The sequence below is a fragment of the Myxine glutinosa genome, chromosome 10 (assembly GCF_964187855.1).
Source record: "Myxine glutinosa chromosome 10, kmMyxGlut1.1, whole genome shotgun sequence".
Lineage (NCBI taxonomy): Eukaryota > Metazoa > Chordata > Myxini > Myxiniformes > Myxinidae > Myxine > Myxine glutinosa.
The window spans coordinates 10,911,331-10,937,158 of record NC_136270.1 but is presented as its reverse complement, the minus strand read 5'-3'; the positions used below and the strand labels follow the sequence as shown (position 1 = coordinate 10,937,158).

The 25,828-nt window shown below is 35.9% G+C and overlaps 1 protein-coding gene across 1 annotated transcript in view; it reads right to left on the bottom strand.

The window, feature by feature from the left end:
• Positions 1-795: 795 nt before the first annotated feature.
• The window catches only part of TBR1 (T-box brain transcription factor 1), an 81,182-nt gene continuing 56,149 nt past the window's right edge, over positions 796-25,828 (bottom strand). The window contains exons 6-7 of the mRNA XM_068125814.2: positions 998-1,747; positions 796-922 (exon numbers count right to left, since the gene is read on the bottom strand). Of these exons, the coding sequence (XP_067981915.2) occupies positions 796-922; positions 998-1,747 (877 nt within the window). The remainder of the gene's footprint in view (positions 923-997; positions 1,748-25,828) is intronic.

Here is a 25,828-nt window from a genome sequence, read left to right as displayed (position 1 = left end):
GAAAGATGGCGATCACATTGAAGCCTAAAAAATTTAAATGTATTGAGAAAAATTTTCATGAATTATGCTTTCATGGACCACTTATAGTTTATTTATATCATGTGTACATCACAAGTTACAAAACTTCAATGTTGCACAAGGACTTTACAGACACCCTGATATATATATATATATATGTCAAAACATTTGCAGCTCAGGATTCATATTGTAAAGGATAGCACACCGAGCAGTAAAATAATTTAAAATTCTTTATTAATCACATGACGTTTCGAGAGCAAGCTGGTTCTCTTCCTCAGAGGAGTTGAGTGTGGTGTGGTGGTGAAACCGTTAAGTTCCGTTGGGGACGGTTCACATGGACTCCAGTCTGAGGTTTCATGTGAACCGTCCCCAACGGAACTTAACGATTTAACCACCACACTCAACGACTCTGAGGAAGAGAACTAGTTTGCTCTCGAAACGTCAGGTGATTAATAAAGAATTGTAAATTATTTTACTGCTCAGTGCGATATCGTTACAATGTATATACATATATATATATATATATATATATATATATATATATATATATATATATATATACACATACATACACACACACACACACACACACACACACACAAGTTATATGATACTTTAAGTTGGCACTGAAACGTAGGGCCCTGAACTTTTCACTTTTCAGACAAATACTTTACCTTTAGTTCTGCGTGCGGTTTATAATACAGAAGAGAAAATTGTGGCAAAGAGCATGGGCAATAGCAGCAAAGATATTGACACAAATGAAAAAAAGATGATCAGTTAAGTAAAGTAATAGTCGAACTTTGGCACGATGGACGAGCTCTCACATTCTTGTCCATGACTAACACCGAAAGCTAAACACGTGCTGAGTCCTTGAACCCGCAGCGTGTTCGGACGAATAAAACCGCTCGAGATCGCACCATGGACTTGTTAATGAGAGGTTTGAATCAAAGGATTCCCGCTCTTCCCCTTAGCACCCTACTCATGTCCATAATAGCCATAACATACGTCCTTGAGGCAGCTTCGCTCCAAGCTCGCTGGACTTGAATCGCGCTTGAGAACCGATCGCTCCGATTCATTCGAGAGGCGCTGCTTCTTACTGGAGTCCGAAGCCGCCGAATCAGGAATCTCAGGAGCGTGACTTTCATCTGCACTTTCCAGTAACTTCTCAGCTCGAATCTCCAAGTCTGAGGAACCGAGTTGCTGCAGCTCCTGCAACATGGATGAGGATGAGGAAGATGATGAGGGTGGAGGCTGAGGAGTGCGGGGTTCCCATGGCCGACTCCAGTCTGAGGCTGAACCAATGAGCGCCTGTTCAGTTGGAAAGTATCCGAGTGAGGCAACAGGGCTGGTGGGTAATGGGAGCGGTTTAAGACCATAAGGGATAATGGAGCCACCGCCATTACCTTCTGCATCGTACGATGAAAAGTCCAGCCTGTTGGGGGCCACGAACCAAGATCGCTGAGTGGAAGAAGCACAGCTGAGGTCTGTCGGCTGCAGCGATCCCCGCTCGCTCTCACCATACTGTGCCATTTTGGAGCCATAATGCTGGAACCGCTCCTGGGAGGTTCCGTATCTCTCGGCCGGCCCGTAGCGCTCAGTAACACCTGCACCAAGTCGCTCAGAGAGCAAGGGGCTTCCCCCGTAGCGCTGTCCCACTGCAAGCAGCTGCGACCGTGCCATATCGTGTGGGGATGGCGTGAGTCGCTCCATGTCCATCCCTGGGTAGATCCTGCATCGATTCCACGTGGGGAGGATTGTATTAAAAAAAAAACATGAGGGCTTAAACCACCAGCATTATCACTTGTTAGAATGGACAGGGCCACGAGATGTTGTTAAACTTGAGAGTGGTTGCAACAATCAGAATCAGCGTTACACTTACACCTTGAAATACTTGTTTTATTTGATCATCAGAGATGACTCTTATGCACAATAAATTGTCTATCAGTTTTATCAGTAAGAAGAAAGATCGCTACGATCGTACCATTTGAATAAAATGGGATCTTCTTAGGAACGGATATCGGGATGTCATTAAAGAAAGATTGAATAGTTTGACAGAAGAGACGAGGGCAGAAAAGACGATTCATAATTACAAAAAGAATCAAACCCCAATCCGAAGGAAGTGGTTCAGTTTGGCATTTTTAATATGAAATTGGCAAAGCCTAGAAACGAACGAAACCTAAACATTTACCCTTTAGAATTACCCATTGGAAAAGTCTAGAATTACCCTTTAGAATTACACTTCAGAATTACCCTTTAGAATTACCCTTTAGAATTACCCTTTAGAATTACCCTTTAGAATTACCCTTCAGAATTACCCTTTAGAATTACCCTTTAGAATTACCCTTTAGAATTACCCTTTAAAATTACCCTTTAGAATTACCCTTTAGAATTTCCCTTTAGAATTACCCTTTAAAATTACCCTTTAGAATTAACTCTTTCGAATTACCCTTCAGAATTACCCTTTAGAATTACCCTTTAGAATTACCCTTCAGAATTACCCTTTAGAATTACCCTTTGGAATTACCCTTTAGAATTACACTTTAGAATTACCATTTAGAATTACCATTTAGAATTACACTTTAGAATTACACTTTAGAATTACACTTTAGAATTACACTTTAGAATTACACTTTAGAATTACACTTTAGAATTACACTTTAGAATTACACTTTAGAATTACACTTTAGAATTACGCTTTAGAATTACGCTTTAGAATTACACTTTAGAATTACACTTTAGAATTACACTTTAGAATTACCCTTTAGAATTACCCTTTAGAATTACCCTTTAGAATTACACTTTAGAATTACACTTTAGAATTACACTTCAGAATTACACTTCAGAATTACACTTTAGAATTACACTTCAGAATTACACTTTAGAATTGCACTTTGGAATTGCACTTTGGAATTGCACTTTGGAATTGCACTTTGGAATTACCCTTTAGAATTACCCTTTGGAATTACCCTTTGGAAGTACACTTTAGAATTACCCTTTAGAATTACACTTTAGAATTACCCTTTAGAATTACACTTTAGAATTGCACTTTGGAATTGCACTTTGGAATTACCCTTTAGAATTACCCTTTGGAATTACCCTTTAGAATTACACTTTGGAATTAAACTTTAGAATTAAACTTTAGAATTCCCCTTTCGAAACGTCTAGATTCTAGAATTACCCTTTAGGATTAACCAGTAGAATTACCCTTTAGAATTACCCTTTCGAACCCTCTGGAGTTACACTTTAGAACTAGAATGGCACTCAGTGGAGAGTATACCTCCGCCTGGTGAACAGTTTACGTTTTGTATCCAACTGATAGGCCGGATCTGGATTCGGACCTGAACCAAATTCTAATCGACTTGTTCTTATCACCTAACCAACTCATCCACCAAGTTTATTCATAACTCGTCCATAACTTTTTAAAATAACATGTTAAATATCGCTTTTCACCCAATCTCTCAATGGTGAAGAATAACTTAAAATTAAATTATTATTGAAGCCGAATCCATATTCAGATCTTCACCAAAATCGAATCTGTTAGTCCTTTTCACACACCCAACCTGCACACCAAGTTTCGTCCAAATCTGCCCTCAACTTTTTTAGATATCCTGCTATGTATCGTTTTTGGCCCCATCTCCCAATGGTGAAGAATCATTAAAAAAGTTATTGTAGCCGGATCCGAATCTTCACCAAAATCTAATAATTTCGTCCTTGTGAAATACGCTACATCTCTGCAAATTCCGTTGGAATCCGTCCACAACTTTTTGAGATATTTTGTTCACAAACAAACAAACGGACAGACAAACAGACAGGGGTGAATACATAACCTCCATCCACCTTTGGTGGCAGAGGTAATTACCTTCGCAAAAGCGGAAGGTTATGTTTTGATCGCTGTGTATTTATTTGTATGTCTGTGTGTGTGTGTGTATGTTATTCGCATAACTCAAAAAGTATTCAACCGAATTGCATGAAATTTGGTGGGATGATTGGTTATTATACGGGACACATTTGATTAGATTTTGGGAGCAATTGGGTCAAAGGTCAAGGTCAAGGTCACGAAAAGGTCAAAATCGTATTTTAGTACAGTACAGAACAGTAGCTGCGGCGAAGGTATGCGCTCTACCGAGTGCCCGTTCTAGTTACACTTTAGAATTACACTTTAGAATTACACTTTAGAATTACACTTTAGAATTACACTTTAGAATTACACTTTAGAATTACCCTTTAGAATTACACTTTAGAATTACCCTTTAGAATTACCCTTTGGAATTACCCTTTAGAATTACCCTTTGGAATTACTCTTTAGAATTACACTTTGGAATTAAACTTTAGAATTCCCCTTTCGAAACGTCTAGATTCTAGAATTACCCTTTATGATTAACCAGTAGAATTACCCTTTAGAATTACCCTTTCGAACCCTCTGGAGTTGCACTTTAGAACTAGAATGGCACTCAGTGGAGAGTATACCTCCGCCTGGGGAACAGTTTACGTTTTGTATCCAACTGATAGGCCGGATCTGGATTCGGACCTGAACCAAATTCTAATCGACTTGTTCTTATCACCTAACCAACTCATCCACCAAGTTTATTCATAACTCGTCCATAACTTTTTAAAATAACATGTTAAATATCGCTTTTCACCCAATCTCTCAATGGTGAAGAATCACTTAAAATTAAATTATTATTGAAGCCGAATCCATATTCAGATCTTCACCAAAATCGAATCTATTAGTCCTTTTCACACACCCAACCTGCACACCAAGTTTCGTCCAAATCTGCCCTCAACTTTTTTAGATATCCTGCTATGTATCGTTTTTGGCCCCATCTCCCAATGGTGAAGAATCACTAAAAAAATTCTTGTAGCTGGATCCCAATCTTCACCAAAATCTAATAATTTCGTCCTTGTGAAATACGCTACATCTCTGCAAATTCCGTTGGAATCCGTCCACAACTTTTTGAGATATTTTGTTCACAAACAAACAAACGGACAGACAAACAGACAGGGGTGAATACATAACCTCCATCCACCTTTGGTGGCGGAGGTAATTACACTTTAGAATTACACTTTAGAATTACACTTTAGAATTACACTTTAGAATTACACTTTAGAATTACACTTTAGAATTACACTTTAGAATTACACTTTTGAATTACACTTTAGAATTACACTTAAGAATAACACTTTAGAATTACACTTTAGAATTACACTTTAGAATTACACTTTAGAATAACTCTTTAGAATTACACTTTAGAATTACACTTAAGAATTACACTTTAGAATTACACTTTAGAATTACACTTTAGAATTACACTTTAGAATTACACTTTAGAATTACACTTTAGAATTACACTTTAGAATTACACTTAAGAATAACTCTTTAGAATTACACTTTAGAATTACACTTTAGAATTACACTTTAGAATTACACTTTAGAATTACACTTTAGAATTACACTTTAGAATTACACTTTAGAATTACACTTTAGAATTACACTTTAGAATTACACTTTAGAATTACCCTTTAGAATTACACTTTAGTATTACCCTTTAGAATTACACTTTAGAATAACACTTTAGAGTTACACTTTAGAATTACACTTTAGAATTACACTTTAGAATTACACTTCAGAATTACCCTTTAGAATTACACTTTAGAATTACCCTTTAGAATTACACTTTAGAATTACACTTTAGAATTACACTTTAGAATTACACTTTAGAATTACCCTTTAGAATTACACTTTAGAATTACTCTTTAGAATTACACTTTAGAATTACCGTTTAGAATTACACTTTAGAATTACTCTTTAGAATTACACTTTAGAATTACCGTTTAGAATTACACTTTAGAATTACACTTTAGAATTACACTTTAGAATTACACTTTAGAATTACACTTTAGAATTACCGTTTAGAATTACACTTTAGAATTACACTTTAGAATTACACTTTAGAATTACACTTTAGAATTACCCTTTAGAATTACCCTTTAGAATTACACTTTAGTATTACCCTTTAGAATTACACTTTAGAATTACCCTTTAGAATTACACTTTAGAATTACACTTTAGAATTACACTTTAGAATTACACTTTAGAATTACACTTTAGAATTACACTTTAGAATTACACTTTAGAATTACCCTTTAGAATTACCCTTTGGAATTACACTTTAGAATTACACTTTAGAATTACACTTTAGAATTACACTTTAGTATTACCCTTTAGAATTACACTTTAGAATTACACTTTAGAATTACCCTTTAGAATTACACTTTAGAATTACTCTTTAGAATTACACTTTAGAATTATACTTTAGAATTACCCTTTGGAATTACACTTTAGAATTACACTTTAGAATTACACTTTAGAATTACACTTTAGAATTACACTTTAGAATTACACTTCAGAATAACCCTTTAGAATTACACTTCAGAATTACACTTTAGGATTACACTTCAGAATAACCCTTTAGAATTACACTTTAGAATTACACTTTAGAATTACACTTTAGAATTACACTTTAGAATTACACTTTAGAATTACACTTTAGAATTACCGTTTAGAATTACACTTTAGAATTACACTTTAGAACTAGAACGGGCACTCGGTAGAGCGCATACCTTCGCCGCAGCTACTTTTGTTGCCAAAATAAAAGACTACAAGATCTGTGTAGCAAGATTCGAGGGAATGACACTCGATGACTACAAGATCTCGGCGCTGATTCGTTGTCACTGTGCCATAGTCCCGTTGATTTGCACAGAAAGAACCATGTTTACGGCTGCTAATCCAAGTTTATTACATGCATCCTTACAACTGTAAAATATGCATATATATATATATATGTTCTGTTTTTCATCTCTTCAAATTGCACCAACAGTCGAAAACATCATGACACATAAGAATGACACATCTACTTTCATCCAATTTGGATCCGAATTGACCGCGTTATGATTTTTAAAAAACCGCACATTTTGCAAGGGCGTGACCCCCCTGACCTTTGGCCCCCAACCGCTAACAAGGGTTATGACGTCAGAGTGTCATGTCGCATATCACAAGATTGGGCATTGAATTCTGAACATTTTGGCATTAGTTTCATACAAATTGGACACAAATTGACCGCGCTATGGTAAAAAGACGATTTTGACCTTTTCATGACCTTGACCTTGACCTTTGACCCGATCGATTCCAAAATCTAATCAAATGGTTCCCGGATAATAACCTATCATCCCACCAAATTTCATGCGAATCGGTTGAATACTTTTTGAGTTATGCGAATAACATACACACACACACACACACAGACATACAAATAAATACACAGCGATCAAAACATAACCTGCCGCTTTTGCGAAGGTAATTACACTTTAGAATTACACTTTAGAATTACACTTTAGAATTACCCTTTATAATTACACTTTAGAATTACACTTTAGAATTACACTTTAGAATTACACTTTAGAATTACACTTTAGAATTACACTTTAGAATTACACTTTAGAATTACACTTTTGAATTACACTTTAGAATTACACTTTAGAATTACACTTAAGAATAACACTTTAGAATTACACTTTAGAATTACACTTTAGAATTACACTTTAGAATTACACTTTAGAATTACACTTTAGAATAACTCTTTAGAATTACACTTTAGAATTACACTTAAGAATTACACTTTAGAATTACACTTTAGAATTACACTTTAGAATTACACTTTAGAATTACACTTAAGAATAACTCTTTAGAATTACACTTTAGAAATACACTTTAGAATTACACTTTAGAAATACACTTTAGAATTACACTTTGGAATTACACTTTGGAATTACACTTTAGAATTACTAGGGCATGCCCGTACTATATATATATCTAAAAGTATATCCCCCCCCTCTATTTACATGCAATGGTTTGGTCCAAAGCGAACGGCTTGCGAGTACGGTGACAATCCCCCCCCTCTATTTACATGAAATGGTTTGGTCCAAAGCGAACGGCTTGCGAGTACGGTGACAATCCCCCCCCTCTATTTACATGAAATGGTTTGGTCCAAAGCGAACGGCTTGCGAGTACGGTGACAATCCCCCCCTCTATTTACATGAAATGGTTTGGTCCAAAGCTAACGGCTTGCGGAGTTTGGTAAAGAAATCGCCATCGCGTGCACAAATGCGCAGGAAAGCGAATGAATCGCAAATTAGTTTTAATTAGTTTTAAAACATAGTTTAACGCCCGAGCGAGTTTAACGCAATCGCAAATCGCATCGCAAAGCGAAAGAATCGCAAATTAGTTTTAATTAGTTTTAAAACATAGTTTAACGCCAACATAGCGCCAACATAGTTTGCCGACGGGAAATAAATGAATACGCTCTCAAATGTGCCGTCCGAGGCAGAGTCTGTTCGCCACGTTCGGCACACGTGATAGCTCGCTGCTCTCTGATTGGTTGAATCGTTTTTTGGACATAGCTCGGTAATTACTTCTCCGATTAATATGAAACCTTGAAAAGGCACATCCTCGGGTCCCCAGCAATATACCTGGCAAGTTTAAAGTATATCGGACCCGTGGTTGTCGAGAAACAGCGGTCACAGACAAACAAACACACACACAGACACACACACACACACACACACAGAGATTGCTGGAATTATAGATAGATACTTTAAAATTACACTTTAGAATTACACTTTAGAATTACACATTAGAATTACACATTAGAATTACACTTTATAATTATACTTTAGAATTACCCTTTAGAATTACACTTTAGAATTACCCTTTAGAATTACACTTTAGAATTACCCTTTATAATTAGTCTTTAGAATTACACTTTAGAATTACACTTTAGAATTACACTTTAAAATTACACTTTAGAATTACCCTTTAGAATTACACTTTAGAATTATACTTTAGAATTACACTTTAGAATTACACTTTAGAATTACACTTTAGAATTACACTTTAGAATTACCCTTTGGAATAACACTTTAGAATTACACTTTAGAATTACGCTTTAGAATTACGCTTTAGAATTACGCTTTAGAATTACACTTCAGAATTACCCATTAGAATTACACTTTACAATTACACTTCAGAATTACCCTTTAGAATTACACTTTAGAATTACACTTTAGAAGTACACTTTAGAATTACCCTTTAGAATTACACTTTAGAATAACACTTTAGAATAACACTTTAGAGTTACACTTTAGAATTACACTTTAGAATTACACTTTAGAATTACACTTCAGAATTACCCTTTAGAATTACACTTTAGAATTACACTTTAGAATTACCCTTTAGAATTACACTTTAGAATTACACTTTAGAATTACACTTTAGAATTACACTTTAGAATTACACTTTAGAATTACACTTTAGAATTACACTTTAGAATTACACTTTAGAGTTACACTTTAGAATTACACTTTAGAATTACACTGTAGAATTACGCTTTAGAATTATGCTTTAGAATTACACTTTAGAATTACACTTTAGAATTACACTTTAGAATTACACTTTAGAATTACACTTTAGAATAACACTTTAGAATTACACTTTAGAATTACCCTTTGGAATTACACTTTAGAATTACACTTTAGAATTACACTTTAGAATTACACTTTAGAATTACCCTTTAGAATTACACTTTAGAATTACACTTTAGAATTACCCTTTAGAATTACACTTTAGAATAACACTTTAGAGTTACACTTTAGAATTACACTTTAGAATTACACTTTAGAATTACACTTTAGAATTACACTTTAGAATTACACTTCAGAATTACCCTTTAGAATTACACTTTAGAATTACACTTTAGAATTACCCTTTAGAATTACCCTTTAGAATTACACTTTAGAATTACACTTTAGAATTACACTTTAGAATTACACTTTAGAATTACACTTTAGAGTTACACTTTAGAATTACACTTTAGAATTACACTTTAGAATTACACTTTAGAATTATGCTTTAGAATTACGCTTTAGAATTACACTTTAGAATTACACTTTAGAATTACACTTTAGAATTACACTTTAGAATAACACTTTAGAATTACACTTTAGAATTACCCTTTGGAATTACACTTTGGAATTACACTTTAGAATTACACTTTAGAATTACCCTTTAGAATTACCCTTTAGAATTACTCTTTAGAATTACACTTTAGAATTACCGTTTAGAATTACACTTTAGAATTACACTTTAGAATTACACTTTAGAATTACACTTTAGAATTACACTTTAGAATTACACTTTAGAATTACACTTTAGAATTACACTTTAGAATTACACTTTAGAATTACACTTTAGAATTACACTTTAGAATTACACTTCAGAATTACACTTTAGAATTACACTTTAGAATTACACTTTAGAATTACACTTTAGAATTACACTTTAGAATTACACTTTTGAATTACCCTTTAGAATTACCCTTTAGAATTACCCTTTAGAATTACACTTTAGTATTACGCTTTAGAATTCCACTTTAGAATTCCACTTTAGAATTACCCTTTAGAATTACACTTTAGAATTACACTTTAGAATTACACTTTAGAATTACACTTTAGAATTACACTTTAGAATTACCCTTTAGAATTACACTTTAGAATTACACTTTAGAATTACACTTTAGAATTACACTTTAGAATTACACTTTAGAATTACACTTTAGAATTACACTTTAGAATTACACTTTAGAATTACACTTTAGAATTACCCTTTAGAATTACCCTTTGGAATTACACTTTAGAATTACACTTTAGAATTACCCTTTAGAATTACACTTTAGAATTACACTTTAGTATTACCCTTTAGAATTACACTTTAGAATTACACTTTAGAATTACCCTTTAGTATTACCCTTTAGAATTACACTTTAGAATTACACTTTAGAATTACCCTTTAGAATTACACTTTAGAATTACTCTTTAGAATTACACTTTAGAATTATACTTTAGAATTACCCTTTGGAATTACACTTTAGAATTACACTTTAGAATTACACTTTAGAATTACACTTTAGAATTACACTTCAGAATAACCCTTTAGAATTACACTTCAGAATTACACTTTAGAATTACACTTCAGAATAACCCTTTAGAATTACACTTTAGAATTACACTTTAGAATTACACTTTAGAATTACACTTTAGAATTACACTTTAGAATTACACTTTAGAATTACACTTTAGAATTACCGTTTAGAATTACACTTTAGAATTACACTTTAGAATTACACTTTAGAATTACACTTTAGAATTACCCTTTATAATTACACTTTAGAATTACACTTTAGAATTACACTTTAGAATTACACTTTAGAATTACACTTTAGAATTACACTTTAGAATTACACTTTAGAATTACACTTTAGAATTACAGTTTAGTATTACCCTTTAGAATTACCCTTTAGAATTACACTTTAGAATTACACTTTAGAATTACCCTTTGGAATTACACTTTAGAATTACACTTTAGAATTACACTTTAGAATTACACTTTAGAATTACACTTCAGAATAACCCTTTAGAATTACACTTCAGAATTACACTTTAGAATTACACTTCAGAATAACCCTTTAGAATTACACTTTAGAATTACACTTTAGAATTACACTTTAGAATTACACTTTAGAATTACACTTTAGAATTACACTTTAGAATTACACTTTAGAATTACCGTTTAGAATTACACTTTAGAATTACACTTTAGAATTACACTTTAGAATTACACTTTAGAATTACACTTTAGAATTACCCTTTATAATTACACTTTAGAATTACACTTTAGAATTACACTTTAGAATTACACTTTAGAATTACACTTTAGAATTACACTTTAGAATTACACTTTAGAATTACACTTTAGAATTACACTTTAGAATTATCCTTTAGTATTACCCTTTAGAATTACACTTTAGAATTACACTTTAGAATTACACTTTAGAATTACACTTTAGAATTACACTTTAGAATTACACTTCAGAATAACCCTTTAGAATTACACTTTAGAATTACACTTCAGAATAACCCTTTAGAATTACACTTTAGAATTACACTTTAGAATTACACTTTAGAATTACACTTTAGAATTACAGTTTAGTATTACCCTTTAGAATTACCCTTTAGAATTACACTTTAGAATTACACTTCAGAATAACCCTTTAGAATTACACTTTAGAATTACACTTCAGAATAACCCTTTAGAATTACACTTTAGAATTACACTTTAGAATTACACTTTAGAATTACACTTTAGAATTACAGTTTAGTATTACCCTTTAGAATTACCCTTTGGAATTACACTTTAGAATTACACTTTAGAATTACACTTTAGAATTACACTTTAGAATTACACTTCAGAATAACCCTTTAGAATTACACTTCAGAATTACACTTTAGAATTACACTTCAGAATAACCCTTTAGAATTACACTTTAGAATTACACTTTAGAATTACACTTTAGAATTACACTTTAGAATTACACTTTAGAATTACCGTTTAGAATTACACTTTAGAATTACACTTTAGAATTACACTTTAGAATTACACTTTAGAATTACACTTTAGAATTACCCTTTATAATTACACTTTAGAATTACACTTTAGAATTACACTTTCGAATTACACTTTAGAATTACACTTTAGAATTACACTTTAGAATTACACTTTAGAATTACACTTTAGAATTACACTTTAGAATTATCCTTTAGTATTACCCTTTAGAATTACACTTTAGAATTACACTTTAGAATTACACTTTAGAATTACACTTTAGAATTACACTTTAGAATTACACTTTAGAATTACACTTTAGAATTACACTTCAGAATAACCCTTTAGAATTACACTTTAGAATTACACTTCAGAATAACCCTTTAGAATTACACTTTAGAATTACACTTTAGAATTACACTTTAGAATTACACTTTAGAATTACACTTTAGAATTACACTTTAGAATAACACTTTAGAATTACACTTTAGAATTACCCTTTGGAATTACACTTTGGAATTACACTTTAGAATTACACTTTAGAATTACCCTTTAGAATTACCCTTTAGAATTACACTTTAGAATTACACTTTAGAATTACACTTTAGAATTACACTTTAGAATTACACTTTAGAATTACACTTTAGAATTACACTTTAGAATTACACTTTAGAATTACACTTTAGAATTACACTTTAGAATTACACTTTAGAATTACACTTTAGAATTACCCTTTAGAATTACCCTTTAGAATTACCCTTTAGAATTACACTTTAGTATTACGCTTTAGAATTCCACTTTAGAATTACCCTTTGGAATTACACTTTAGAATTACACTTTAGAATTACACTTTAGAATTACACTTTAGAATTACACTTTAGAATTACACTTTAGAATTACCCTTTAGAATTACCCTTTAGAATTACACTTTAGAATTACACTTTAGAATTACACTTTAGAATTACACTTTAGAATTACACTTTAGAATTACACTTTAGAATTACACTTTAGAATTACACTTTAGAATTACACTTTAGAATTACCCTTTAGAATTACACTTTAGAATTACACTTTAGAATTACACTTTAGAATTACACTTTAGAATTATACTTTAGAATTACACTTTAGAATTATCCTTTAGTATTACCCTTTAGAATTACACTTTAGAATTACACTTTAGAATTACACTTTAGAATTACACTTTAGAATTACACTTTAGAATTACACTTTAGAATTACACTTTAGAATTACACTTCAGAATAACCCTTTAGAATTACACTTTAGAATTACACTTCAGAATAACCCTTTAGAATTACACTTTAGAATTACACTTTAGAATTACACTTTAGAATTACACTTTAGAATTACACTTTAGAATTACACTTTAGAATAACACTTTAGAATTACACTTTAGAATTACCCTTTGGAATTACACTTTGGAATTACACTTTAGAATTACACTTTAGAATTACCCTTTAGAATTACCCTTTAGAATTACACTTTAGAATTACACTTTAGAATTACACTTTAGAATTACACTTTAGAATTACACTTTAGAATTACACTTTAGAATTACACTTTAGAATTACACTTTAGAATTACACTTTAGAATTACACTTTAGAATTACACTTTAGAATTACACTTTAGAATTACACTTTAGAATTACCCTTTAGAATTACCCTTTAGAATTACCCTTTAGAATTACACTTTAGTATTACGCTTTAGAATTCCACTTTAGAATTACCCTTTAGAATTACACTTTAGAATTACACTTTAGAATTACACTTTAGAATTACACTTTAGAATTACACTTTAGAATTACACTTTAGAATTACCCTTTAGAATTACACTTTAGAATTACACTTTAGAATTACACTTTAGAATTACACTTTAGAATTACACTTTAGAATTACACTTTAGAATTACACTTTAGAATTACACTTTAGAATTACACTTTAGAATTACCCTTTAGAATTACCCTTTGGAATTACACTTTAGAATTACACTTTAGAATTACCCTTTAGAATTACACTTTAGAATTACACTTTAGTATTACCCTTTAGAATTACACTTTAGAATTACACTTTAGAATTACCCTTTAGTATTACCCTTTAGAATTACACTTTAGAATTACACTTTAGAATTACCGTTTAGAATTACACTTTAGAATTACTCTTTAGAATTACACTTTAGAATTATACTTTAGAATTACCCTTTGGAATTACACTTTAGAATTACACTTTAGAATTACACTTTAGAATTACACTTTAGAATTACCCTTTAGAATTACCCTTTAGAATTACACTTTAGAATTACCCTTTAGAATTACACTTTAGAATTACACTTTAGAATTACACTTTAGAATTCCACTTTAGAATTACCCTTTAGAATTACACTTTAGAATTATACTTTAGAATTACCCTTTAGAATTACACTTTAGAATTACACTTTAGAATTACACTTTAGAATTACACTTTAGAATTACCCTTTAGAATTACACTTTAGAATTACACTTTAGAATTACACTTTAGAATTACACTTTAGAATTACCCTTTAGAATTACACTTTAGAATTACTCTTTAGAATTACACTTTAGAATTACCGTTTAGAATTACACTTTAGAATTACTCTTTAGAATTACACTTTAGAATTACCGTTTAGAATTACACTTTAGAATTACACTTTAGAATTACACTTTAGAATTACACTTTAGAATTACACTTTAGAATTACCGTTTAGAATTACACTTTAGAATTACACTTTAGAATTACACTTTAGAATTACACTTTAGAATTACCCTTTAGAATTACCCTTTAGAATTACACTTTAGTATTACCCTTTAGAATTACACTTTAGAATTACCCTTTAGAATTACACTTTAGAATTACACTTCAGAATTACACTTTAGAATTACACTTCAGAATAACCCTTTAGAATTACACTTTAGAATTACACTTTAGAATTACACTTTAGAATTACACTTTAGAATTACACTTTAGAATTACACTTTAGAATTACACTTTAGAATTACACTTTAGAATTACCGTTTAGAATTACACTTTAGAATTACACTTTAGAATTACACTTTAGAATTACACTTTAGAATTACCCTTTATAATTACACTTTAGAATTACACTTTAGAATTACACTTTAGAATTACACTTTAGAATTACACTTTAGAATTACACTTTAGAATTACACTTTAGAATTACACTTTAGAATTACACTTTAGAATTATCCTTTAGTATTACCCTTTAGAATTACACTTTAGAATTACACTTTAGAATTACACTTTAGAATTACACTTTAGAATTACACTTTAGAATTACACTTTAGAATTACACTTCAGAATAACCCTTTAGAATTACACTTTAGAATTACACTTCAGAATAACCCTTTAGAATTACACTTTAGAATTACACTTTAGAATTACACTTTAGAATTACACTTTAGAATTACAGTTTAGTATTACCCTTTAGAATTACCCTTTAGAATTACACTTTAGAATTACACTTCAGAATAACCCTTTAGAATTACACTTTAGAATTACACTTCAGAATAACCCTTTAGAATTACACTTTAGAATTACACTTTAGAATTACACTTTAGAATTACACTTTAGAATTACAGTTTAGTATTACCCTTTAGAATTACCCTTTGGAATTACACTTTAGAATTACACTTTAGAATTACACTTTAGAATTACACTTTAGAATTACACTTCAGAATAACCCTTTAGAATTACACTTCAGAATTACACTTTAGAATTACACTTCAGAATAACCCTTTAGAATTACACTTTAGAATTACACTTTAGAATTACACTTTAGAATTACACTTTAGAATTACACTTTAGAATTACACTTTAGAATTACCGTTTAGAATTACACTTTAGAATTACACTTTAGAATTACACTTTAGAATTACACTTTAGAATTACACTTTAGAATTACCCTTTATAATTACACTTTAGAATTACACTTTAGAATTACACTTTCGAATTACACTTTAGAATTACACTTTAGAATTACACTTTAGAATTACACTTTAGAATTACACTTTAGAATTACACTTTAGAATTAGCCTTTAGTATTACCCTTTAGAATTACACTTTAGAATTACACTTTAGAATTACACTTTAGAATTACACTTTAGAATTACACTTTAGAATTACACTTTAGAATTACACTTTAGAATTACACTTCAGAATAACCCTTTAGAATTACACTTTAGAATTACACTTCAGAATAACCCTTTAGAATTACACTTTAGAATTACACTTTAGAATTACACTTTAGAATTACACTTTAGAATTACACTTTAGAATTACACTTTAGAATAACACTTTAGAATTACACTTTAGAATTACCCTTTGGAATTACACTTTGGAATTACACTTTAGAATTACACTTTAGAATTACCCTTTAGAATTACCCTTTAGAATTACACTTTAGAATTACACTTTAGAATTACACTTTAGAATTACACTTTAGAATTACACTTTAGAATTACACTTTAGAATTACACTTTAGAATTACACTTTAGAATTACACTTTAGAATTACACTTTAGAATTACACTTTAGAATTACACTTTAGAATTACCCTTTAGAATTACCCTTTAGAATTACCCTTTAGAATTACACTTTAGTATTACGCTTTAGAATTCCACTTTAGAATTACCCTTTAGAATTACACTTTAGAATTACACTTTAGAATTACACTTTAGAATTACACTTTAGAATTACACTTTAGAATTACACTTTAGAATTACACTTTAGAATTACCCTTTAGAATTACACTTTAGAATTACACTTTAGAATTACACTTTAGAATTACACTTTAGAATTACACTTTAGAATTACACTTTAGAATTACACTTTAGAATTACACTTTAGAATTACACTTTAGAATTACCCTTTAGAATTACCCTTTGGAATTACACTTTAGAATTACCCTTTAGAATTACACTTTAGAATTACACTTTAGTATTACCCTTTAGAATTACACTTTAGAATTACACTTTAGAATTACCCTTTAGTATTACCCTTTAGAATTACACTTTAGAATTACACTTTAGAATTACCGTTTAGAATTACACTTTAGAATTACTCTTTAGAATTACACTTTAGAATTATACTTTAGAATTACCCTTTGGAATTACACTTTAGAATTACACTTTAGAATTACACTTTAGAATTACACTTTAGAATTACCCTTTAGAATTACCCTTTAGAATTACACTTTAGAATTACCCTTTAGAATTACACTTTAGAATTACACTTTAGAATTACACTTTAGAATTCCACTTTAGAATTACCCTTTAGAATTACACTTTAGAATTATACTTTAGAATTACCCTTTAGAATTACACTTTAGAATTACACTTTAGAATTACACTTTAGAATTACACTTTAGAATTACACTTTAGAATTACACTTTAGAATTACACTTTAGAATTATACTTTAGAATTACACTTTAGAATTATACTTTAGAATTACACTTTAGCATTATCCTTTAGAACCCTCGAGACTTACACTTTAGAATTAACCTTTAGGATTATCCTTTAAAACCCCTTATAGAATTACCCTTTAGAATTACCAATTAGAATTACCATTTGGAATTACCCTTTAAAACCCTTTTTAATTACCCTTTAGAACCCTTTATAATTACCATTTAGAATTACCCTGTAGAACCCTTCAGAGTTATCCATTAGAATTACCATTTCGAATGACACTTTATAATTAAACACGGTGGATGAGAAAGGTTCTTATTTTTCATTTTTGACGGATCGACATAGCCAAATATTGCAGCGGCTTCATCACTTAAAATTGATTTCATGTCGATCAATAGCACGAAGCATATCAGAAAAGATTTCCAATAATTATTTACAACCACACCTGGTGGCATATTGTTCCGCTCTGAGTCTGGTAGTTGGAGGTTCAAACACTGGACGAGTTGTACCAAAGACTATAAAAATCGTACGTGAGTGCTGCTTCATTGCATGACACACAGCAAATAAAAGGATAGAGCACGGACAAATAACCATAGGAAGGTAATCATTTCGCAGTCTTGATGCGCATCCTCTTGTAATGACGTTTTTTGGATAGATATGAATTCCCTTCTTGAAAGGGAATGCGTATCTATCCAGACTTGGTGGCATGCAAATCGATTAGGCTGTGCAAATGTTCAAAGAGCTACACAGCTGATGAGACAATGTGAAGAAGGCTCTATGTACAAAAAGATCTTCATCCGGCCTTGCCAGAGTAACTACCAGGAGAGTCGGGAGGGCCGACGGGAGTTGTGGGAGATACGTTGAAGGCAGCAGGAAATTGGGGTGTGAAGAGAATGACAGAGATCTGTAATCTGGTGGTGAAAGAAGGCCGCATTCCAGTGGATTGGGAACTGAGTACCCTCGTCCCTCTATACAAGGGGAAAGGTGACCCTCTGGAGTGTGGCTCGTACCGAGCGATAAAGTTATTGGAGCATGGAATGAAGGTATTGGAAAGGGTGTTGGAGAGGAGGATAAGGAAGAAAGTGAAGATCGACGAAATGCAGTTTGGATTCATGCCAGGAAGAGGAACGACAGATGCGCTTTTCATTGTGAGGCAGTTGCAGGAGAAGTACATGGAGAAGAGGAGGAAGTTGCTTCTTGGGTTTGTTGATCTGGAGAAAGCATTCGATCGGGTTCCATGCAAAGTATTGACATGGGCATTGAGGAAGTTAGGAGTGGAGGAATGGTTGATCAGAGTCGTGATGGCAATGTACAAAACAGCGCGCACAGCTGTAAGGACGAAGGACGGGAACAGTGGTGAGTTTGAGGTGAAGGTGGGAGTGCATCATGGGTCGGTACTAAGTCCACTACTATTTGTAGCTGTGATGGAGGTGCTGGCTCAGAACGTAAAGGAGGGTTTGCCATGGGAGTTGTTGTATGCAGATGATCTGGTGTTGATTGCGGAAAGTATGGATGGACAGAAGGAAAAGATGAACATGTGGAAGGAATGTATGGAGACAAAAGGTCTGAAGGTGAATATCGGAAAGACGAAGGTGATGGCAAGTGGTAAAGCATGTGGTGAGGTGGAAATAACTGGGAAGTGGCCCTGTGCTGTGTGTAGGAAGGGTGTCGGAGTGAACTCCATTCAGTGTACAATGTGCGCTGAGTGGGTTCATCAAAAATGTAGTGGTCTGAGAGGGTCATTAACCAGTGTGGCAGCTATATTCAAATGTCAGGTGTGCACAGAGTGAGCTGCAGATGGAGGAAACGTTGAGTTTGATCTTGGAGACGGCGTGAAGCTGGAAGGTGTGAAAACATTTTGCTACCTCGGAGACATGCTGAATGGAGAAGGTGGATCAGACTCGGCAACGGTTGCTCGAGTGAGATGTGCATGGAAGAAGTTTCGGGAATTGAGTGGCGTGCTGATGATGAGGGGAGTGTCGCTGAAGCTGAAGGGAAAGGTGTATGCTGCATGTGTGAGAAGTGTTAAGATTTATGGGAGCGAGACATGGGTAATGAACGTAGAGCAGCACCGAAGGTTGGAAAGGGTGGAAATGCGAATGGTTCGACAGATGTGCGGAGTATCGTTGAGAGAGAGGAAGACAAATGATGAATTGCGAAAGATGATGGGAATAGAGCCTGTGATTGATGCTGTGAAAAGGAACAGGTTGAGATGGTTTGGTCATGTGTTGAGGAAGGATGAAAGTGACTGGTTGAGAAGAGTGATGGAAATGAATGTAGAGGGAAGTAGAAGACGGGGAAGACCGAGAAAGACTTGGCTAAAGATGGTGGAAGAAGAAATGCGGGCAAGGGGGTTAACAAGGAGAGATGCAGAAAATAGGGCAAAATGGAGAAGATTGTCATGGGGACCGCAAGGCTAACCCCCGCTCTAGCAGGGAAAATGGCCTTTAAAATGCATGTTGTTGTTGTCTGGCGCGGGTGGTGCCAGCATGAGTGATGCGCCGAGCGATGATGGTACAAGCAGCGCGACTTCATTCACTGCAAGCAGGGGATGGTTCAATCGTTTCAAGGAGCGGTACTGTCTCACACATGTGAAGCTCTCAGGGGAGCATGCGTCCGCGGACCACGATGTGGCAAAAGCGTTCCCTGCTCAACTCACAAGGCTGATCAAAGAGAAGGGATACCTCCCAGAGCAGGTGTTCAATGCTGACGAGACTGGCCTCTTCTGGAAAAATATGCCCATGAGAACTTTCATCTCGAAGCGCGAGGAGACAGCATCGAGATTCAAGGCTGCCAATGACCAGGTATCTCTCCTGCTCTGTGCAAACGCAAAAGGGGCCCTCATGCTGAAACCCATGGTGTTGTACCGTTCCCTGAACCGGCGTGCTCTCAAGGGCAAGAACAAGCAAACTCTGCCGTGTTTTGGAGGGGCCAACAGGAAAGCCTGGGTGACGACAGCAACCTTCCTGGACTGGTTCCATAATTGTTTCGTCCCTCAGGTGGAGAGGTACATGGTGGGAAAAATCCTTGCGTTCAATGTTATTTTGCTCCTGGACAACGCTCCTGGACACCCTGCAAACCTGGACGTGGCTCACCCGAACATCGAGGTGATCTTCCTGCCACCAACACCACCTCCCTCATCCAGCCACTCAACCAAGGTGTGATTTCAACGTTTAAAACGTATTATACCCGTCGCATCTTTCATTGCATTTTGGATGCAATGGACCCAGGGCTCACCGTCAGGCAGTGTTGGAAGAATTTCGACATTGCCCACTGCATCGGCGCCATCAAGGAGTCGCTGGATGAGGTGAGAGCCACCACCATCAACGCATGCTGGCACAACCTGTGGCCACAGGCAGTCAGAAACTTTACTGGCTTCCCCGATAACACTGAGGAGAGGCATGTGATTATCGGGTTGGCACGGCAGTTGGGAGGGGAAGAATTTGATGACATGCAGCCTGAGGAGTTGGAGGATCTCATTGCCTCACATGGCGACAACCTCACCGAGGAGGAGTTGGAGGTCATTATAACGGTTTCCGAGGAGGAGGAGGCGGGCAGTGATGAGGAAGAGCTGCCGAGGTCTAATCTCACAGTCCAGTTCCTGGGTGAGTTGCTGCATGACATGCATGCGCTTGTCGACAAGTCGGAAGATGCTGACCCAGTCATGGAGAGGTACCTCAAGTTCAAGAGGAGCTTGGATGATTTGTTCTTCCCTACAAATATCTGCATCAAAACCTGTGGCAATCTGCCAGGCAGCTCTCCATTACTCATTTCTTTCACCCTGCTCCCTCCACCTCGACACCACCAGTATCCTCCTCTCCTGACGCCCTCTCAATGTACTCACCAGCATCCTCACCAACACCCTCAACTGCTGCCTCTCCTGCCTATCCTGCCTCTCCCTCAGTGCACGATGTAGCAGGACTATCATTTTGGTCATCCTCAGATTTCGAGGAATTCATGGGATTTTAATTCATCACCATAATCATCATCACCATCATTTGAAAGTTGCGTGTGTTTGTAAAATAAAAATTTTAAACGGTACATGATGGTGTTGTGTTTTTTTGTTTTTTTACTTTCACGATATGGTGTGGTTAAGCTGGTTAAGCACTTTTAATAAACTGTAAGCACATTCCTTCAATAAATTGGAAATGGAACCTGGTGTTGTTTTTTATTTGTAAGCATTTTTTGTGAAACTGTAATCATGTGCATTTGCAGTGGAAAACATTTTTAAATTTAAAATTTTTCCTCTACGTATCACCATCTCTTATCCTCCCCCATCCAAAACCTTGATCTTTTCTACCCCCGCTAATTTCGGTCCCCTTGTGTTTTATACCTCCCCCCCCACTCCCCTTCCCACGCTTCCTGCCCCCAAGCCCTCTCCCTCCCACACTTCTCCCTGCTCTCAAATGTTGTGTTTGTGTGCTTCCCCCTCTCTCCCCATCTTGTCTTCCGCTCCCTCTTTTTGTGTGTTTTGTTTGTCTGGTTGATTTGTTTGTTTGATAAATGTTAGCTCTTTCACGAGCCTCGACTCTGTATACAAAAAAAAACAAAAAAAAAAAAACAAACAAACAAAAAAAAACCTATATTGTATCCGCCTTTTCCCCATTTAAATAATGCGGTGGCATACATTCACGGGATTTTCATCGACCTTCACGGATTTTCGTAGACATTCGCGGGTTTTGTCTCGCCATTTCCGGAACTTTGATCGACCGTCGCAGATTATCGTTGACATTCTCGGGATTTGCCTGACCATTCATGGATTTAGCCTCGCCATTCGTGGATTTCCGTGACTTGGGAACCTATCCTCCCTTTTACCATTGAAACAATGCCCTGATATTCACGGGTTTCGCTATTCGCGGATTTTGCAGGAACGTATCCCACCACGAATAGTGGGGTCCGACAGTATATGTATATATATATATATATATATATATATATATGTCACATATGTGTCACATATATATATTGTTGCGGTTTTGAGTTTTGTACAATAAAGGTTAAATTTCCCCCTCATAGTTTAGTCACACAAACAACACGTAGCCTCGCGATATTTCAGTTATTTCATAGTATGTGTGAGAATAGTCCTTTTCCTGTGTTAGTCTTGCGTTGAGTAGAATAATGAGAGTAGGTCCTCCATTGCCTTATGCCGTTTCCATTGCCTTATGCCATCTTATGCTTCTTTGTGCTGCCTTTGGCTTTTTGGCGCAAATTGACACGAGGCGGGCCTGGCAGGTCGAGTCGGGACCGAATGAGGGCGGCGAAGAAGTTGACGGTAAGCGCAAGCCGCCAATCAGGGCTCAAGGGGAGTGGATGCGGCAATGCATCACAGGGCGTGGTCGGAACGTTCGAGAGGGCTCAGGGCATGTCCATATAACCCGTTGCGCAAAGCCCCCACCAGTAGCAGTTCGGGGTGAGCAGTTGAGTGCGGTGAATTCGGTGAGTTATGAGCTATTGGAGAGGCGCGTATTGATGAGAGTTACGAGATCGGAGAAAAGACGCGCATGAACCAAGTATAAACGCTCGTATTAAAGTGACGCTCAGGTGAGCTTGAGGCTGAGCCTCTACTGCATTGGGTTACGTGAGTGATAGCGCGCTGGTAACTCGACGCGCTGTGGAAAGCCGCCGAGAGACGCATACATTCCCTCCCACCTTCCTGCCTCATCTGCTGCCTTTTGTTCGAGAGACACGCTACGAGGATCCTTTCCACCACCTGCTTGCCATCTTCGCGGGACGTGCTGGGACCGTGGAGAGCACGCCGGGCCGCCGTTCCTGGACGACCAAGGCAGCGCGTGAACATAATCCTGCCTGCAATTCCCCTTTGTGAGTGTGATCGGGCCCATGTCTGGGGTTAATATAAGACTGACTAAGTTCTGCTCTGTGTCTGCTTTCTACCGAATTGTACATTGTGTAAATAATAGTAATTCAATCCTGGTATTCCTTTATTCGACCGTCTCGTCCCTTCCATCATTGACTAAGCGTGGTACGAATAGAACCACTTGAATTGGGTTCCAATACTAGAAAACTGCACGGACCACGTGGTACGCAATCCGCTCGGTGTACTCAAATTACATGTGGCACGTGCAAGGCTTGGTTCCCCGCTTCCATGGTGGTGCAGGTATTTAGGTACGTGCGAGACTCGTCCCGAAACCCTACCTTGCGTTTGCCCAGAAGGGGCGTTTCAAGTCTCGGTTACGCCGGCCCAGAAAGAACAAGGGGCTTAATCTCCCCTTGGTAAGGGTAGGAAGGGCGGCGGAAAACCGTAACTATAAATATATATATATATATATATATATATATATATATATATACATACATACACACACACACACACACACACACACACACACACACACACACACACACACACACACACACACACACACACACACACACAAGGCGCGTCTGGGGAAGGGTCGAGTGTGGTGCCTCCAAACGAAGGGTCGAGCGCAGCATGTCTGGGGGAAGGGTTGTGCAAGGCACATCTGGGGGAAGGGTCGAGCGTGGCACATCCAGGGGTAGGGTCGAGTGTGGCGCATCTGTGGGATGGGTACAGCGTGGAGCGTCCAGGGGATGGGTCGAGCATGATGCATCCTGAGGAAAAGTCAAGGGCGGCATGTCTGGGATAGGGTTGAGTGCAGCGTGTCCATGGAAAGGGTATAGCGGGAAGGGTATAGCACGAAGTGTCTGGGAGAAGGGTCGATTCGAGTGCTGTGTGTCCGGGCGAAGGGTCGAGCGCGACCTGTCCATGGGAAGGGTAGAGCGCAGCACAACTCGGGGAAGGTTTGAAGTGTGGAGCTTCAAGGGGAAGAGTCGAGTGCGGCTCTTTTGATGGAAGAGTCGAGCATAATGTGTCTGGTAGCAGGTTCGAGCACAGCACGTCTGGGGGAAGGGTCGGTTGTGGTGCATCCAGGGGAAAGGTTGAGCATGGCATGTCCGCGGGTAGGGTCAAGCATGGCGCGTCCGGGGGAAGGGTCGAGTGTGGTGCCTCCAGACGAACGAAGGGTCAAGCACGTCTGGGGGAAGGGTTGTGCGAGGCACATCTGGGGGAAGGGTCGAGTGCGGCGCGTCCAGGTGAAGGGTCCAGTGTGGTGCATCCGTGGGATGGGTACAGCGCGGCACATCTGGAGAAAGGGTCGAGTGTGGAGCTTCCGGGGAAAGAGTCAAGCGCGGCTCATTTGGGGGAATGGTCGAGCGTGATGCGTCTGGCGGCAGGGTCGAGCACGGCTGTTTGGGGGAAGGAAGAGTAGAGCGCGCCGCATCCAGGTGAAAGAAGAGTAGAGTATGCCGTGTCTGGGGGAAGGAAGAGTAGAGCATGACACATCTGGGGGAAGGCAGAATAGAGCACCTCACAACCTGCAGAAGAACGCATCCTGCAGATGATCTGGGGAAGAGTCGTATGTTCTGCATCCATGGAAAGAGTCATGCGTGCCGCCCTTAGTGGAAGAGATGTGCACGCTGCATCTGCGGGCATAGTTACATGTGCCCATGCACGACATTTCCCCAGATACGTGCGTATGACTCTTCCGCGGATATAAATCCAGATCGACTTTGTGACGTCGAATTGACGATCTGCTCGATAAAATGCATCTCATCCTAAGGTGTACAATGCTATTAGCTTGGGCAGTTATGGGAAAAGAATGCCTTTTTGAAATGTGATGGCACGATGGAACATGGAAAGAGAGGTTGTCAGAGGGATTGATTTTTTCTGTGTTTGCATTTAACATTTGTGGAAACTTATAGTTACAGAAGTGAAAGCCTATTATAACTGTGGTGAGGAAGGCAAGATAGACAAAAGAGATGGCGCTGATAGATAAGAACGTAAAAGGTGGAATAAAATGCCATACGGTTTTTTTGTGGAATA